We start from the raw sequence: 19304 nt of genomic DNA, 5'->3' as shown, positions 1-19304 counted from the left end.
GGTAAGCATAAGAGAGCAAGATGAACTGGAAAAGAAGGAAAACAAGCCTTAGTAGTTTGAAACATACTACTTGTAAATAATAGCATGACCTTGTGAAACTATGTAAGGGGGTAGGACAGATACCTTTGCAGGGGAGTTGATTAAACTTTGGTGGGAGAAGGAAGTTTAAGGGAGGGGGGAGGAAGGAGAAAAGTCCTTGCCTTGCAAATAAATCTCTCCAGGAGGTGATCACAAGTCCAAGCAATATGAAACGCTTTTTTGTGATGTATTCACAGTGTTGGTGAAAGGCCAAGTCACAACCAAGTACTATCGACTACTGTCCAAGCATGGAGGCTGGGTTTGGGTACAGAGCTACGCTACTATTGTGCATAACAGCCGTTCATCACGGCCTCACTGCATAGTGAGTGTCAATTATGTCCTTACGTAAGTCAAAATACTTTGTACCATTACGTGTTATCAACAATTGATTCATTTTGCGTGTTATCAATAATTGGTTCATTACTAATTAGATCATTTGAGTTTGCTATGTTTATGTCTTCCAGTATCATTTTGCGCTTGCATGTTACAGGCACTTTTCTCTCCTCCTATCTTCCCTCTTCTAGTTACTTTGAGTTAAAAAGAGCTAGTATTCCTGATGATAACCTCGTAATGTATGGAATACCACTTGTAGCCATTTGTGTTAGATCTGGGTCCCAGTTCTGTAATTAGCACGAGAAGAGCACTGGGGCCATCCAGACACAGAGAAAGCTACAACTACCCAGCAGAGGTCACAGTGTCAGTTTGAGAGATAGAAGCATGGTAGGAAACACTACTTTCAGGGACAAGTGAATCACAGAGGATTCCCTCACTTGCCCTGGGTTGCATGGATACCCAGGGCAAAACTACATTCTTACAGCGGCCAGAAGCTCCCACTGGACTGGTGAATGTACATGGCTGTGATTCCAAACCACAGGGTGCCACAGATGACTGAGAAGAAACTGGCACAGGTTAGGTTCAGACAGTGGGGCATTAGGTACAAAGATGTTAACGTGTTTCCCAGTGGCATGTTTGTGATAGACTTGCATGGGAACCGGGTTAGACCATAAAATTCACTGCTTGCTGACAGCCTCATACTGCAGACTCAGTGAAAATCTTGGAAAACTGAAAACATTGTGAGAACTAACATGTATTTTCGAAGGTGCTATTTGGAATTGCGTGTTATGTTTGAGTGTGTAATTTACTGGACTGTTTTTTTTGCAGAGATATTGAGTATAAGGAACTTCAGCTGTCACTGGACCAGGTTACTATTTCTAAATCACAATTTTCATGCAGAAACTCAGTATCTACCTCGCAGGAAACAAGGAAAATAGTAAAACCCAAAAGTAATAAAATGAAGGCAAAACTCAGAACAACGCCTTACCCACAACAGGTAACTTTTTCAGCAATATTTGCTTACTAATTGTTGTGATAGAGTGATTGGGACATGACAGAGATCATCCAGAACTGAAATTACTGTAAAACTCACTGTAGTTTGCTCTGATGCAGGAACTCCCTTATAGGCTGAGATGCAATTAGATCTTTTTCTTCTTGGGTGGACAGCACAAGTAGTAGTCTGCTTTACTCTGGCGAGTAAAGCAAAACCAAAAACTTTTGGATTTGGCATATGTAACGTATTTCAAAACCAATGTGCTTTCTCTGGCAAAAAGAAGGAAAAGTACTATGGATATTTGTGTTGTGAAGATTTGAGCTAGTGTAGGATACATCTTTCACTGTCATATGCAGAGTTCTTAATGTCAAATAGGTATTAGCAGTTTCCTTGCATTGGGATATGCATGGCAAGAATGAATCCTAGCAAAGAGAGCACTGGAGTGGGATTTGGAATACCTCTCACTGTCACTGGGTGAGCTAGACCCAGATGTGAAAGGAAACTGTGTAGATTACCCATAAAACCATATTGGTGAGACTGACACCCACCATGAAGCATGCTGAGACTTTGCAATGAAAATCACTGGGTGAGGCTGCTATTACTTTAAAACAGCAGGGAATGCAGCTAGCACACATACCACGTTCAAAACAATGAGAACCCAGCAAGCATTTGGAGTCTGCAGAGGAGGGTGGGAGAGAGTGAGAAGAGAAAATAATTGTGATGGAAGCCAGTGCAAAAGGACAGATTTTGCCTTCCTACCATTCTAAAGCTTGGCACGCCAACATATGCAACATCACATTTATGGTCTGCTACTCCATTGATGAGTGGCTTCCAATAGTTGACAACAAATTTCTGCCCCTTAGTATTTACAACCCATTACACTTACTAGCTAAAATCCAACTGGCAAAATTACCAAACAAGCTCTTAATATCAGGATGACAAAATAGCTTTTTGTTCCCAAGGTAAGTGAAGGTAAATTTATTGTGAAGAGAAGGAACTTTAAATGTACTGGTAAGCTGGTCCCTTTAGCCAGTGAGATTGCTGTTCAAGGAGATCAAGCTTTGGGAGACAGTATGATATGTTATGTGGTTTCACATAAAAGTTAGTCATTTAACTCTCTCCCCCTTATTTTTTTTTTCCTTTCCCCCAGCAATACAGCTCATTCCAAACAGACAAACTGGAATGCAGCCAGGTGGGAAACTGGCGATCCAGCCCTGCAGTGAACGCTGCCACCATTCAAGAACAAAACTTTCATTCAGAAAACAGTGAACTTTTATATGCCCCGTCTTATAGTTTGCCTTTCTCTTACCATTATGGACACTTCCCTGTAGATTCTCACGTCTTCAGTAGCAAAAAGCAAATGTTGCCTTCAAAGTTTGGGCAGTCTCAAGGAGCACCTTGTGAAGTGGCTCGATTTTTCTTGAGTACGCTGCAGACAAATGGAGAATGCCAGTGGCATTATGCCAACTCCTTGGTACCCAACAGCCAGTCACCATCCAAGAATCTTCCTGAGCAGCCAGTGAACATCATCCGACACAATCTTGCACAGAGTTATGAAGGTGGGTGTGACTTTAAAAAAAAAAAAAGAAAAAAAAAGAAAGAAAAAAACAGAAAAGAAAAGCAGTGGGGTGTCTGAAAGAGAAAGATTTGTAATTGTAGCTTGAAAACAGGAATTACAAGGTGTTTAGGAAACATAGAAAATGAGAAATAGTGAAGTAAAACAACTGCTATGTTTATAGCATTTACATGTTCATCCCTCTTCACATTACCATAAGCACTTGATTGAGAATATTATCAAAACTTCAGTTGCAAAAAATATATTCACCAGAATCACTTTTAGAACAGGGCAGAGTTACCACTTCCTTTAATACTAGCACAGTTTACCTTCATGTTTTGCACTATCAGAGTTACTTAGTGGAATTGCTGGGTTAAGCCGTTGCTGAAGTCAGAAACAAATGTACTTCAGTTCACACGGAGAAATTAAAATAAACAAGATCTATTTTCATAAAAATTGCAGGTTGTTCTTTCTGAGTATGAAGCCGTTGTGTATGTCTTTACCTTAGTTACTATAGGGAAGGAGCAAATGAAATGCATTGCCGTCAGCTTTATTTAAAAACGTCTTCAGTGTTCCTCCCCAGTCAATGGCATCATCTCTCTGCACAGGTGGTCAGATCAAATTTCTCTGAGGTGAAGGGAAAATAGTCAAATCCGAAATGCTGCAAAGCTATAGAGTAACTAAATGTTAACAATCTCAAGATAGAATCCAATCCTTAGATTTCATATACATTACATCTATCTGCATACATCATTTTGATTAGTTAAAAACCACTGATGAGAACTGACTGGCTGACATGCTGTTATTAAGTTAGATAGAAACACTCCTTTCTTCTAGCTTCATTAAGGACAGGATGGAGGAAGCAGTAGTGGAAATTTAAAATAAAAAAGCTACAGATATTTGGTTTAAGATTCTTGAGTGCCAGAAAAAAGCATTTATAGGCTTAGAGACAAGACATTAGATATCCTAGATCTGAAGAGAATACCTGCCGATGCTAAAAGCTGAGCTTGCTACATTAGACAGAAGACAGCGTCACACATTGAATGTGTCTGTCACAGAGGAGGAAATAAGTAAGGAGGGTTTTGTCCTTCACAGGACTGTTTGACCTCACCTAGCTGATTGACCTGACCTAACTGACTGTAGCATTTTATTTTACTGCTCTGTGTTTAGATTGAAAATGAGCAAGTTTGAAGCTCTTCTTACAGTCTAGCGCAGGTCAGATGCTTTTTCTTAGTCCATGCTCCTCTAATGCACTGTCTTTTGTTGCTGTTATGGATTGGATGTGAAAAGGTGTAAGTGTAGACCAAAAATAAGAAATGGTTTTGTTCTTTCTAAAGTTGCTATATCTTTGTGGAAAAGAGAAAAGAAAAAAAAGCTACATCCAGGTATAACGATTGAAGTAAATTACCCCAAATAAGTCTTGAGGAACAAAGACATTCCAGGTGTACGGAAGTCAGCCCAGCTTTTCTTCTCTGCTTTCAGACTAACAGATGCCATGAGACTGACCGAGACAGTAGATCCACCCCTTGCTGGTCAGAGGGTGCCATCAGATACACTGAGAATGGATGTGGAAAGAACAGATTGTTCAGAGAACAGTCTGTAAAATTGATCATGGCCATAACATTTGCCAGAAAAGCCCAGTGAGCATAGCAGCAGACAAGCAATTTACCATCAGTCGGTTGACATGGGCAGATAACTCCTAATAAATGTATTAAGTCAGAAGGATTCCACAGGAATACTGTTAAATATGTTAGGGGGAAAAAAAATCCCAACAAAAAACTGCAAGCAACTCATGGTATTTTTCAATTTCATCACGCATGCATACCTTTACCATTCTCTCATGAACAGGAAAATGGAGTTGTGTTTCCAGTGGTTCTTACTTCCAGTTCTACTTCTACTTAAGATTTTCTTGCTTAAGTTGCAGAATACGTAGGTTCTCTTCTGAGCTCAGATGTGCTTTAATGGTTGTTCAGCTATTGGGGATTTGATGAAAATTGACTTGGTACAATTAATTGTCTGCAAAAGCATTTACAATTGTACTGTTTGGGAAGGAAAAAAGAATATGGTCAAGCTCAGACCTGCTTAGAGATCATATCTGGAGTTCATACACAGTGTTATAAAAGAGGAAAGAAAAAAGGAGCCTCCCTGCAAAGGGGATTTATATCAAATTGTTCCAGCGTTTGTTTCCTCCTGAGGTAGAAATAGTTCTGTTGTACTTTTACTGAGGCTGGTGGCAGAAGAGGAATCTAACTCCTTGGAAGCAACTGTTTGCTTTGAATTGAAAGGGGCATCTGATGTTCCTTACATCATCAACTGCTGCTTTTTCCAGTGGCTCACTGAAAAACTGACAGCCAGTAAGCTTCAAAGCAGACAGGATCTGCTTAGTATCGTTATCTTCAATCCAAAAGCAATGCCAAATATGACATCTGGCAACCGGGTGGGATGCAAGGGCTATTCCACATCACATCCATAGAGGCATCTGCCAAAAATGCCGTAGGCCAGAGACATTTTTCTTTGTGGAAAATAGTTTCTTTTGGAGAGATCAGAGATTTTAAGATGATCAGGCCAAACCATCAAAGCTCTGAAAAAGCACGTAGCAGATAAAACTGCTTGCAAATCAGATGCTGGTGCCTCAGAATCTAGTTTCAAAGCTTCTTCCACTTTTTTCCAGCTGGCCTAGTCATCAGAAAAGAAACTCACTTCAGAGAAGGCAACCATCTTCTTAGAGATGCACAATTTTCCTTTGCACAATTGAATGGATATATTACTACTGTGGGTATCACACTACCCACTTCTCATTAAGTTATGCTGTCTGGCCAGTCTGTACTACCTGTGTGAACCTTAGTGCCACTAATCGAATCTCAGGAAATGAAGAATACAAGGAACATCTGTGAAAAAGTTCTGGTCTGTCTTCCTCCCTCAACTCAACTCCCCAGGTTTAGCCTGTAAGTACTAGAAGAAATACATGACATCATCTTTGAAAAGGGTATTTCGCTAGAGGCAAATATGTCTTGAAGTTCATGTTGACTTACTATTGTTTTTGGAGAAAGAATAATGGACAACATAGTAATTACAATATCAGCCCATGCCTCACATGACTTGAAATTAGCATTCAGATCAGGACACAGCACAGATACTAAGCTGTTGTGAAAAATGTCTTTTTCATGGGCATGGGCAGTATTAAGATCTAATTTATCTTTGCCTTGTTTGATACAAAGAAACACCAGCATGGCTTTGTGACACAGGAATGCCTGATCTGAGCAGTACAGCAGCTCTCTTTGTTGGTCTTCAGCAGAACTCAGAGGGATTGAGTAATTGCTCCTTTTCTCTGAAGGCTGTCTTGTACAAAGGATTAGGAAACATACTGAAACACCAGGGCTACGTGTCAACACTCAAGGCTTGGCATATTTTCTTTTCAAAATGTGTAGTAACTGTCAGGCTCAGTAACTCGCACTCTTCTGAGATTAGTGTAGATCAGAAAGCACAAGAAAAATTATGCAAGGCAAAGCATATGCGAAGAGGGCTTCAGCAGTGTTCTAAACATCGAGGAGGTTTTTCAGACTGAAAGCAAACTTCTGCTGGTAAGGACTACAGACCTTTTACATGAAGATCAATGCTAAGTACCAGTCTTTATTTGCCTTAGCCTGGTTCCATGATGCCTTTATTTCATTTTTACTGAAATAGACAGGAGCAATAAGAGAACAAGGAGCATATCTATCAACGTCTTGGTACAGAAGGGCCTGCTTGTGAATGAAATGCCTTCTTTGCAAACATCTTCCCCCATTGAGCACCATCTGATCTTTGACTGCGCTGTGTAAAGGTGACAAGGCTGTGCTCCTCTCTGCAACACCAAGTTTGACAGGAAGAAGATTGTTCTAGTGTACTGTAGCTATGAATAGACACGGTATGTTTTAAACAAAGACCAATACCTGCTAGAGTAGCCTTCCTGTTCCCACTTGGATGGCTGGATGCTGAAGTCTGAGCAGGCTGCCAGGTGATGAGGGTCTGACCTCCAGGTTTCCTCTCAATTTGCCCGAGGTGCACCCTGTGCTCTAGCAGGAAAGCAGACCTACTTGGCCAGAATTAACAGAGGCATGACGAGGGAAGGATGGAGTCCACTGTTGCATTTGTAGGCTGTTGCAAATGGAGGTAGTGTGAGTAAATATAAGGGGCCCTCTGGAAAGCTGCTGTCACTCTGGTATAATATGCAATCTTGTATGTGCAGTTTCTCTACCTCACTTAGCATAGCTGAGCTACTCTGGCAGAAGAGTGGTACAGAAAGCATCCCCAGTTAATGCACAGTGACTGTAAAGTGTTTCCAGCACAGGAGAAGAGTGGAATCCATGAGATCTGATGCACTTGCTGAGGCAGGTAGTCTGGTAACTGACCATGTGCCAGATGGGTGGAAGCAATGCTGGAGCGCTGTCCTTCTACGGCACCACAGAGATGCTGCTCAGCTTTCTATTCACTTCTGTGCATAAAACACTCCAGGAGGAGTGTTTCCCAGGGCATCCTTGGGTTTTTTTCTGGAAAAGAAGACAAAAGCACGTTTAAGACTAGCTCCGGTAACCGTTCTGAATGCAAGTGGACAAAAACTACTGTGCTTTGTTGCACTGCAGACACGACTTGCTTAACTGTCTGGTCTAACTCCGCGAATGTGCTGACAACTTTAATGGAAGCCTGCAAACATTAAACCAGATGCTTAGCTTCTTCCTCAACAAAAGAGATAAAAAACACATTTGAGAAACAGGATAGAACAAAATGGATAATATCCTGTAAATCTCCCAAGTATGCAAATTACTTCTTGGTACCAAGAAGGCAGCCATTAGCCCAGAAGAATTTGAGATTACAAAAATGAAGATAAGACTGGGGCCATCCAGTTGCTGTGATGCTTCAGCTTCTAACAAGTGTGGGCTCTGAAAATGGAAAAAGGCAATCTTTTGTTCAGAGATTAGAGTAGAGCCACAAGGTAACAATACTCCCCGCTGCAGTGAGAGAATAAACCCATCACTCTTCTGAATGTGCCAAGAGGGAAAAACATTAAAACCAGTATACCAGATTAGTTAAACTGTATTAATTATATGTCAGTAGCTCTCAGCATGGACACTTATTTCATAGTAAAAATGCCAAAAGTGGAGTTAAAGTTATAGTAGTATAATTACACTGGCAACATTTCCAAGCATGTGGTTGAATCCCTGGTTTGATTTGTGATCTAAGAGGGTAATTTTTCAACAGCTGATGAGAATTCCGTTTACTAAGGACTATATACACTTCTTGGTACAAAATACATACATGAAAGTTAAAGAGAATAACTTGAAAGGTTGTTGTTTCAAGCAGGGAGGTGGGTTGATCAAGAAGAAATTGGATCCAGATTCCTGTTTAAATTCTGGTGTTAATTATGTGGTGCAACTCCCTCTGAAATTAATGAAGCTCTGCATATAAAAAAAAAAAGGTACAATTGAGCTATTTCTTCTTCCTCTGTTATATATGAAGGGTTTGCCAATCTACTATAGCACAGGGAATATTTAATTATTAGCAGGTACAGTTACGTCAGCAACCACTACAGGGGAACTCCAGAACTTTTAAGATGTTGAATAAATTTTTCAGAACCACAGAAAATTCTGTTTACAAAAAGTGTAAAAAATGTGTCCAGGCTTTCAGTGAGCATAACACAAAATAGAGTTTAGTTTTAATTTGAGAATTTGGTAAGTGCCTCATTTAACCTTTAACATAAAACTTTCAAATCTGCCTTGAAGGAGTAGTATAACTGTCAAACTGTTCATACAAGACAGTGCAAGAAAACTTAGTACTCAATTTTAGTCATACTGTATAGGAGTAAACCAGTTGTGGCTTCTCTTACCATTTGTAGGTAGGTGTGTACAAAAAAAGGAAGAGCTATATAACCAAGCGGAAAATCATAAAACCAATTCTCATTGGTTCAAGAGATCTACTACCATGCAGAACCTTAAGAGAAAACTAAGATTACTTAAAATATTTTAGAAGAAAAGTCTGAATAGAAATCTTAGTTCATACTCTCTTGAAAATTTAAGAATCTACCTCCTGATTTTCCAAGCATACCCTGTTTAGTGCCCCCACATTCAAACAAACATTCTCAGTGTATGTTGTAAACTACATCTATATTATACATACAGCTTTATTATATGATAGTATCTGAAAAGCAGAGACACAGCAATACTCAAGAAGCATTTATGTTACTTCTCAATATAAGTTAATATTTGATGCTAGCTTTTCAAAGAGAAAAAGCAAAGCCTTTAATGTGACACAATCTAGACACTACATGTATCACAAATAGCTCTAATATGTATACTACACACTCTCCTCTTTCCTTAGAAGGGCAAGCGTCCAATTCACTTCCACAGTGACAGAGGAATAAATATTGTTTTACTCTAATCATTGAATCATTGACATTTAATAAATGTTATCCATCCTTTGGTAAATTGTTTAATAAATCTCTGAAAAGAGCTTACTTAAAGCCAAGGGTTTTGATAGCAGGTCACATTTCCAAATACTTCTTTGATTTAATTTCCCTAATTTAGCCATATTAATAATGGCAGTGATTTATAATTATTCAGTAAATAAACAAATGGGCATTTCATACTGAAAACCTTTCTGAATTGTTCAACACTGCCAGTTCTTCTGTCTTAAAGAAAATTATCCAAAGCCACTGAAGGAAATGGGAATGTCTCTGATGTCTTTAGTGGGATTGGATCTGGTCCAAACCAAACGGGCATTAAAGTTCAGTCATAGAATGTATTATAGTCTAACTATTATATGAGCTTGTTGTCAGAAATTAACATGTCTTCTTTTTCCTGCAAGTGCCCATATCAAACAGAAGATACAGCCAAGATACCCTATCTGACAACTTTACAAGCTGCACAGCATCCATGCCAGACAGCAGATACAAAGAGCAGATTTATGATTCCAGCATTGTGAAACCCACCAAGATAGAAAACAGGATTCAGCCACCCCACCACCTCATTAAAGAAGAAAACAAGTTTGCTTTTAACAGAAACATACAAGAAAAAATGAACATTAATGAAAGCTCTTTTTCAAACTCAATAGCTAACTCCTTGCTGCCAAAATCAGAATGTTTCCAGTCTAAAGCTATAGGACAACTAAGTCATCTCCTGCCAATGCCCTCAGTATATGAGCAAACCAGAAGGATTTGTATTAAAGAACCTAAATATGGGCATATTAGTCATGATGCTACAAATCTAGATGAACTGGACAGCGATGAGAGAATGACTGTAAAGCTTGATCATGACTCTGAAAGCGAACGTGTAATGGATGTGAGACCCTCTGGACAAGTTCCATTTGTGCTTCTAAACTATCATCACGTTTTAGCCAAACATGGTACATTTCAAACTTCATCATGTACAGCAACAGGACATGTAGGAGAAAATTATGGATACAGTTCTGAGGAAGTAAATACATTTATTTACAAAAACCAAAGCCCCTCATCAGCTTCTTCTCCAGAAACCCACAAGGAATCTGCACTACCCCATTATATTGGAACTTCTGTAATAATAGCCAATGGCAGGTGACAGTAATAGAGGAGTATTTACATTTAATTAAGAAGCCAAACTGTAATGATTTGCAAAAAGCATGAGAAAACACAGTTACATTTACTGAGCATACCTGAAGGTCAATGAGGGACAGACTCATGTGTTCCTGACAAGCCACGTGTAACGGTACCTTCAAGGTCAGGAAAAAAATCCTACATCTAGCTTCAGTGCTTTGTTGTCACAGATTAAGCTCTGGTGCCAGTGAGAAAACGTTACAGATCTTATTTTTGTTATTTTATAGTGTGCAACAAAATTAAATGATAGGTGTTATATGCAGAGATTTATATGAAGAACATTTTTTTCCTTAACCCTTCCTCCTCAAAATACATTCAAGATGTTTTGATCACTATCATGAACTATACACTCTAGTTTGGGTATTTTTGACAAACTGTGTGAAACCTTACATCACCTCCCCACCCACACGTTAAGCATCTTGACAAATGAACTTTTCTTAGACTGGTGATTTTTAGTATCCGTAATACAGCTGTACTAACTGGACAGAACTCAGTTTGGCAAAAAGCGTATTTATTAATTATCCAGAAGCTTTTAAACTAAATAAATCAAAACTGAATTTGATTTATTTAGCATATATTTGAGTGTTCTGAGATTATCATCACCACCATTTATCTTGACAAGGAATGAGATGACAAATTAATACATACAAAGATAAGTATTAAAGGGTTACAGGTTTTGTTATAGCAAATTGGGACAAATCACATATCAGGAACTAACGATTATTTCCCATAAAAATGTTGTAACAAGAAAAAGAAACTTCTAGAAGGTGTGTTTGACCGAGTATTCTGGCAGAAGGCTGCGCAGATTTTCAAAACAGCTAGTCAAAAATACATCTTAATAATAGCACCAGAAATGTTTTCTTTATAGTCAAGGGAATAATGAACATTTATGCTTCATTTTAACTTACCAATAGCCTTCTGAAGTCTGAAGTTCAGCTTTTAACACACGAATCTTTACTAAGCATAAATTTCATTGTCAACAGAAAGGTAAGATTAAATATTTGACCGGTTCATGCACGTCACAAATAATGTCAGTGGACAATTTGAATACAGAAAGTTGAAAATTGCCACACAAACCACAAAGCCCAAAGTTGCACTTGAAATAAAGCAGACTTTGAGTGCATCAGGGTTCGAAAATAAACACTTTGCACACATCTCAATTTTTGCTAGTTAACTGTAGCAAGTGAGAAGCGTACAGAACACATTTACGTTTTATCCAGCCCACTACGAATAGATTCCCCACCTACTCCCTTTTTTTAAACTTCTTTGTAAAGCTTACAGACGAGGAGACAATCTGATCCATGTGTGTTTAATTGACAACAGTCCGTCCACTTTGTTTTCAACCACTTCCCCAAATATTCTTCGTGTGTTCTTAATAAAACAAGGAATGGCTCCCTAAACAATAGCTGTAAATATCAACAATAAAGGTTGTTGTAGATCTAAGTCAGCTACACTTAGCTACATTTCTTAGCCCAAATCAAGGCTAGTTTACATTTCCAAAAGTTTCTCGTATCAGACTCTTTCTCAAGAGACCTTGACTAAAGAAAATGCTTACCTGATCTGTGCAACACAGAAAAACATTTGCTCATGGATTGCACCTTCACAGATAAAAATGTAATGAAATACACACTTCTAAAAATTATGTGTTCTCCTCCTTTTATATGCAGCAATAATATACAGTCACCTCCTTGTATGTATATTTATTGCTATGAGTACAAAAATACTTCAAAAACATATGTTTGAGAACAATTTTCAGTATTTTTATTGCTTCCTACTAAAAGGTTAACAGAGAAAGCTTTATTATGAAGTTAAACTGATGTTCACTAGGAAGTTCACGGTTGTTTGACTTAATTTGCTAAAAGAGCATTAAAAAAACCTTTTATGAGAAATATAACAGAAAATACCTAATCAGTCATTACCAGAATATTGACTTAAAAACACAAAAAGCAGAATCAAACCAGCATATTTGCTGACTCAGTATAACCGTGCTTCTTGGTTTGCCTGATGCTAGAGAAGTTGGCAAGTCTACAGAAACATCATGAGTGTATATTATCGTCATTCTGACTTTATAAATTGAAGCGCTGAGACACAAATCGGTTTTACAGAGGCCGTGGTTAATAGCCTTCCCAGACAGGGTTACTAATAAATGGGCCCAACTCCCTGAAAGATACAATTATGCTAAGACTTGTATGTTAATTTTGTTAAATTAAAACCATGCCCTATAAAGGAGTAACTGACATTGTTTGCATCATTAAAAAGAAACCTGATGCACAACTTTCATACTACACTTTTCTCTGTACCTCATTAGTGGCATTGCTGCACGGTCAGTCTGGTGCATTTTTCCATCCTTGCAAGTTCTTTTCACTATATAAACATGTTTTCAGGAACGTACAAATTGGGCTTTGGTTAAAAAAATGCCATTAATATTTTTCAGTAAAATAGCACAAAATATTTTTTCCAGCATCTACCTTGTTATTCACACTTCCAGGCTTTATTCAATGAGCCCGAGCAGAGGAGGTGTTCCATCATTCTCCTGCAGATGTTTTATAGCATATGATATTCAGGTACATGAACTTTCCTGCTAGGCAATAACGAAGCAATTATGCATTCACAAATGATAATATTGTGCAGGTTTAGAAAAGAGCTGTGATTAAAAAAGCAAATGTGTGAGATATTTTTCCTGTCGTTCCAAAACAGAAACAGCAATTGCATGCTCACATCTGGAATGTGAGTAAATTATATTGAGATAAAAGTATGACTTTCAGTCATTTAAACTACAGACGTTCATAGCTCACTCGTACACAGCCACTGACAGTGGCAATGTTCTTAATAATTGGAAACAATTATGTCACAGAAGTGGAGTGTGAATTGGAATATATTATGAAAAATAACCTCATTTCTCTCTGCTGTATGTGTTTGAGCCACTAAAGATACCTTTGTCATGCAACTTGATAGGATTTTAACTCTTAGGGGGGAGTTCAGACCTAGCAAGTATATAATATAGAGAATGAAAGAGAAAAAGGCATGAAAGGGGGGAACATTTTACCAAAACACAAAGTTGGAAACATTAATCCCCTATTGAGGTCTCAAAGTTTTTATCCTATTAATAACAGAAACATCACAATGTAAATAAGCTGATAAGGGGACAGACTTCTCTCCAGGCTGCAATAGCCCTGTAATTTGAAAAAGGGTCTTAAAGTAATTTGATTAAATAAACCACAGTGAACAATAGGTGCAAAATTGGAGACTATACCACAGATAGAAAGTGCAAATACATGCAAAACCTACCAGAATACCAGCATTTTTCCAAAAATTACAAAACAGAACACCAAGTATTTTTTTCAGTGTTTCAGGCATACTTCAAAAACAACACGGAGAAAATGTTATTATTCCATTTTTTTTCCCCTGGACAGTAGATATTGCTTTTTTTATATGATGCAGATAAAAGCTATTTGGCAAATGTAGGTAAAAAAGCACGCAAAACAAACAACCTATTAATGCTCAGAATTATATATGTATCCCCTAAAAGTGTAAAGCATTTTTGCTTATTTATTATGTAAAACAAAACTGTTAAAATGTTAATAAAATCCTGTAGCCAAAGGAAAAATGAGTTTGATTTCTTCTTTAACTACAAAACACAGGGTTTCACAAAGAATAATGTTGCATATTTGAAAATTTATTTAAATCGTAATATGTTCTATATTTCACAGGTAATGTACTATAAAACAGAAGAATTTTTCTTTATTTATTGTATTTTAGCCCCGTTGCATTTTAAAGGAAGACTCTTGGAAAACTGAGAATAACATCGACTCACTAATGAAACACACTAATGCAAGATACTCAAACACAACATCGGTTTACAATTCTTCCCCGCAGTTCTTCTTTCTCAATTGTGTGTTACATGACCGCAGCCTGCGGCACGCCAGCGTTTTGTGACCCCTGTTCGCTCCTCAGTCCAGATTTAATTTCTTTGGTGTCTGATCAGTGTGGTGCATCACTGCAGTATAACTTATGCATGCAGATGCTTTTATCAAACCAGTTACCCCAGGAATCAGTTCTTTCCGGCACATATCTTATTCACAACAGATATTGAGATATACTTCAATTTTTTTTAAAAAATATATTTACTGTTTATTCCACAGCAGTTGCAGAGAGTAATTTTTCAGACTGCTGACGTCTTGTAGCTGAATCAGAAAAGGCAAAGAAATAAAAACTGCTCATCGTACAGTGAAGCAGCAGCATAAACAATTAAATGCTTTAATATTATTTCTAGGTGATAGCCCTTGAAGTAGATTATAATTGTTTGATATATTTTAAAAAACGCTCTGAAGTCTTATAAAACCTTTTACTAAAGTGAGACGTACCGCTTGAACTCTTAAATGTTAAATACATTATTACTTTTTCAAATCTTTGGAAACAGCACTGGTGCTGACTGGACACAACTCGCTTACTCTTTCTGAATACAGACGTGAGCCAACACAGCCAGCTTGCTCGGCATAAGTTTTCCTATCAATAAACAATCTCTACAAATATTTTCACAATGCGTAATGAGAAATGTTATAACAGAGTCAGAGAGGAAAAAAACGAAGTCACAGAAATATGGACATCATAATAAATGTTTTTTTGAAAGCACTTCATCAAGAAAATAGTTTAAGATATGACTTCAGCCTCTCAATGAAAGAGGCATTTTACTAATCTAGACAGCTGAATGAAATTAAATATTTTCAGTGCCTTACGTCTGGATCTGGAGTTGTCTGTTCTTTCCATACCTATGCCCAGGTACACTCTATGCTACATCTGTTTGTTATATATAAAGAATAATAATAACAATGATTTTCACACAAAAATGTTGTGGCTTTCTGGGTGTGCCAAGTTTGGCATAAAAGCAGTAAGATGATGGGCAGTGCTCTCTGTCTGCCTTAAGGTGAGTTGTAGCGCAGGAAGGTTCACTGGCTTTCCCAACCATAACAGCTGCTTACCACAAAAGAGCAGTTTTCTCTGCAGAGTTCTTTGGTTCTTCTGAAGCAAAGGTTAGGTTTGTAACAAACACTTCATCCTACTCAAGGCTCTTTCCTCAAGACAACAGTTTTATACACACAGAATTGGCCACTAAATAGTAGAGGCACAGCAGTACTTGCCCACAGCACCCACCTACGTCCCAACTAATCCTCACTTGGTTAGTTCTCACTTGCAGAAAGGAAGTTCAACACTAAGTTAAATTCCAATGCAAAAAAACCCCAGAATAATCTTACAACTCAAAGTGAGAGCAGAACAAGCTTTTCATTAAGAAGGGTATGAAGAAATCCAAAAGGAACAATAGCAACCAGGAAATAGTGCAGTATTTTACTATTAAAAAAATCCATCTACCTGCTGCTCAGATACTGCAGTAGTGTAGCTGAGTGAAGATTTGCAAGTCCATTCTGCCCTTCATAAAGGAACATGTTTTATCACTTTCCCTCACCAGTCTTCTAAAGTACTTGTCCCTAGCAGAGGGAGAGCACGTTTTAAGGAAGCAATTCAAGTCAAAACCTGATGCATGACCTGGTTTTAAAAGAAATCTCTACCAATGGCACTCACCATTCTATCTGGAATATGAGCAAAATCAAAGGTTCTTCCTAAAGGCGCACCACTTAGTATCAAAACAGAGACAGTGCCTCAGCTACAAATATCAGCTAGCGGTACAGATCTAAAGTTCCGTAAAACTCTGTGTTTGGAAAAACAGTACCAGAGCTATGCTCTCCACAGCTGGCCTGCAGCAGCATGCATTGCTCATAAGCTGCTTGAAGGAAAAGGAAGAAAAGAAGCAAAGATGCACAAGGAAGATGTGAGTGTCCGTATGCATATTATGTGTAAATGGCGTCTTCTTTTTATTTAGACTTTATTAAGACAGACTTAAGTTTCATTTGATTATAATATGCACCAATATTTGATACTGAAATAAAAGCAGTTGCCAAAAATTAACAATCACAAACAGTTTTGAAAGCATCTGGTGGGAAAAAGCAAAAACTGGTGTTCATGTGTATCATTTTAACTATGTCAATCAACAGCTGTCTACACTCCACTGTACAGTTCTACTGCTGTGCAGTCTCATATGACAGGGATCATGGGGAAAAACAAAATAGCAGAGTATGGACAAGCAGGCACAGAAAAATCTACTCTGATATGGTGCATAAAAACCTAAATGTAATGGGGACAACTTAATTTCTAGCACTTGCTGCCAAAACACCTAAACTCTAATATGTGAGGATTACTCTAAATGACCATCACAGACTAGTTTCCTTGTTTTAAGACTTGTTGGCTTTGTAACTGAAACAATCTACTAACATTTTCAGATTGTTTATGAGGCACGCTTTAGCCTAAAAACCCCATTTCTGGCTAGTAGACAGAAGTCCTTTGTGGAAGCCAATCTGGCTGATCCACGTTCAATATGGACAAGGTAACCTCATAAGCAGCACTGCCTATTTGAGGAAATGAAGCTGGCTATATCACACCTATGACAAACTTTTCATTTGCAGAGAACTGTTTGAAGTGCTGTGGTGGCAAAGCCTCCTGGTGCAAATTTGCCTTGCCCTGGAGAAAAACCCAATAAGCTGCCATTGCACAGAAGCTCCCACGTGCCTCCTTCATGATGCTTTCCAATTATGACCAAGCTGTTATACTTAACCTGGAATTGTGCAGTCAGCCCCCAAAGCAAGCTACTTTCGGTTCAGCAGGTGTTAAACCTCTTGTTTTTAATGGTTAGCAGCAAAACCAGATGCCATGTTGTTTATGGCAGGGATTTTAAGAGCTAGGCATTTTCTCTCATTCTTTTCTGCTTAATTTCATTGCTATTACTTAGGACTTTCCCCTCTTGACATGGGATTCTACAATAACCTGGATAAGAAGATTGCAACTACTCTGCTCCAGTGGGCTCTTCTTAGAGGGGCTAAAAGCTTGTTGGAAGGCTGTAACTCAAAACAGATAGAAGATGGTTTACTCAAATCCAATTGATTAAGAAGAGCAGAGTACAAATATTTTGGATAACCAACCACAGTTCTTAAATGCTTGTGAAAAACCCTTCAAAAACTCAAGGCAGCCATAAGAATGTTGCAGACCTGAGACCAAAGCACAGGATGGGAAACTGTTGTAGAGGCACAACACAGAGAAGAACCAAATCAGCAAGGCTCTGCACTTAGACCTGAATTTAAATACAGTGGAAATCCCAGTTATTGAGTAGTCTATGATGAGCTCTTCCAGCTGTTTCCACTGCAGACAACACGTAAACCAGAATTACGTTTAAAAAAATAATAGTAAAAATGTAAATACTGTACTGCATTGTGCTAAAGAACAATAAAAACACAGAGACAAAAGGAAATATTTAGCCACTTCAGTTTCTCAAATAGAGTGTGTAAATAAAAAGTCCTGTTCACTGCAAAATATTGCTTTGCAATCAGGCTCCATTTGAAGAATTGATGTTCACAAAGAATGGCAATGTAGATGTGTTTTAAAGTTAGTAGAGAAGAATAAAGGCCTTCAGCAATGAGATAATTACCTCTTCTTAATAGTTGAAGTTATCCGTGTCAAAACAAAGATACCGGAGAATCAGAAGAAAAAAAAATCAGGCTATCAACTACTCTTCCCACCTTTAAGCAAGTTTAGCTGTTTGGTGCCAGATACTAAAGAGCCTCCCTTTGCACTGTGAACTCTGAGGACTATCGGTGCTTTGGGACTATGAGGTTTTTCAGCATGTCAAAAGAGTTGCCATCTGGGTGCACAGACTCTACACCCTTGCCTTCTTCATGAACTTGAAGAAATCCGTAATCATCTATCCCAACTATCCAGGCAGTCGGGCCCTCCTCATTGTAGAGACGGACTTGCTTACCACTGCAAATAAAGAGAACCAAAGGGTTAGGAAGTAATCGGTGGACACTGCACAAACAATTAAAAATACGTTAGAGGACTGATGTCTAGCAAAATATTTTACTTTGCACTTCACAGGTTCTTTACAGAGATTTTCAGCAGCATTTTCTACCTGTTTTCATTTATTTGTGCAGAATTTATACAGATGGAGTTAATCCAAACAGTCTATTTTTTTTAAAAAAAAAGACAAGCGTACAGTCGCTTCGTCAGCAGCTAAACAAATAAGTCCCAATTCCCTTTGTTTTGAGATGACAACATGTAAAATACCTCGAAGCATTCTTTAATTCATGCTAGTCCTTTGATTTTGCTACATGTTATTTTTTATTCTCCCTTGAGAATTTCATCAGCTTGGGAGTATATTTAAATTAAGTCACTAGTATTAAAGGCAATCTAGTATAAAAAGTGGAAAAAAACAAAATATCCATGAGAACTTTCCAACTTCCTTAAAAGAACTTTAAGAGTAGAATATTATACTTACCTGTGTATCCAGTACTTATAGTAACGGGGAAGAACTCCATTGGGCCCTTTCTCCTGGAAAATATCTATGAGTTTCTCTAGCACAGTTACAGTTCTTGCAATAAGACAGTCTGTAGTTAAAGGCTTCAGTGTTGTCCCCTCTTCCTTATTAAATTTTGTGATGAGATCATTGATGCATATGGTGGGGTTGCTGTTACTCACATTAAAACCAAAGCCTGAAGACAAACCAAAAGAAGAGGACATGATCTGTAAATATGAACACTTTGTTACGACCAGAAAGTCAGTACTTCATTCAACTACTTCATACAATTAGGTCTAAGGATGTCTCCAGTGGCTGTTTTTCTTCATTCTCTTACACCTTTAAATGT

General features: G+C 38.0%; 2 protein-coding genes across 5 annotated transcripts in view; one reads left to right on the top strand and one right to left on the bottom strand.

Moving 5' to 3' along the window:
• SIM2 (SIM bHLH transcription factor 2) overlaps positions 1-11288 on the top strand; it is a 55691-nt gene extending 44403 nt beyond the window's left edge. For both annotated transcript variants that reach the window (XM_009567100.2, XM_054051263.1), the window contains exons 8-11: positions 276-423; positions 1240-1408; positions 2556-2964; positions 9798-11288. In XM_009567100.2, the coding sequence (XP_009565395.2) occupies positions 276-423; positions 1240-1408; positions 2556-2964; positions 9798-10525 (1454 nt within the window). In that variant the 3' untranslated portion in view covers positions 10526-11288. The remainder of the gene's footprint in view (positions 1-275; positions 424-1239; positions 1409-2555; positions 2965-9797) is intronic.
• A 2920-nt stretch (positions 11289-14208) lies between these two features.
• HLCS (holocarboxylase synthetase) overlaps positions 14209-19304 on the bottom strand; it is a 123433-nt gene continuing 118337 nt past the window's right edge. Inside the window, exons 10-11 of one of the 3 annotated variants that reach the window (XM_054051242.1) lie at positions 18938-19151; positions 14209-18423 (exon numbers count right to left, since the gene is read on the bottom strand). In XM_054051242.1, coding sequence (XP_053907217.1) covers positions 18252-18423; positions 18938-19151 — 386 coding nt within the window. In that variant the 3' untranslated portion in view covers positions 14209-18251. The remainder of the gene's footprint in view (positions 18424-18937; positions 19152-19304) is intronic. The other 2 variants (XM_054051250.1, XM_054051247.1) reach the window with 2 other exon arrangements.

The sequence above is a fragment of the Cuculus canorus genome, chromosome 1, assembly GCF_017976375.1.
Source record: "Cuculus canorus isolate bCucCan1 chromosome 1, bCucCan1.pri, whole genome shotgun sequence".
NCBI classification, from domain to species: domain Eukaryota; kingdom Metazoa; phylum Chordata; class Aves; order Cuculiformes; family Cuculidae; genus Cuculus; species Cuculus canorus.
The sequence above is the reverse complement of the archived record's forward strand: the minus strand, read 5'-3'. Positions and strand labels throughout refer to the sequence as shown.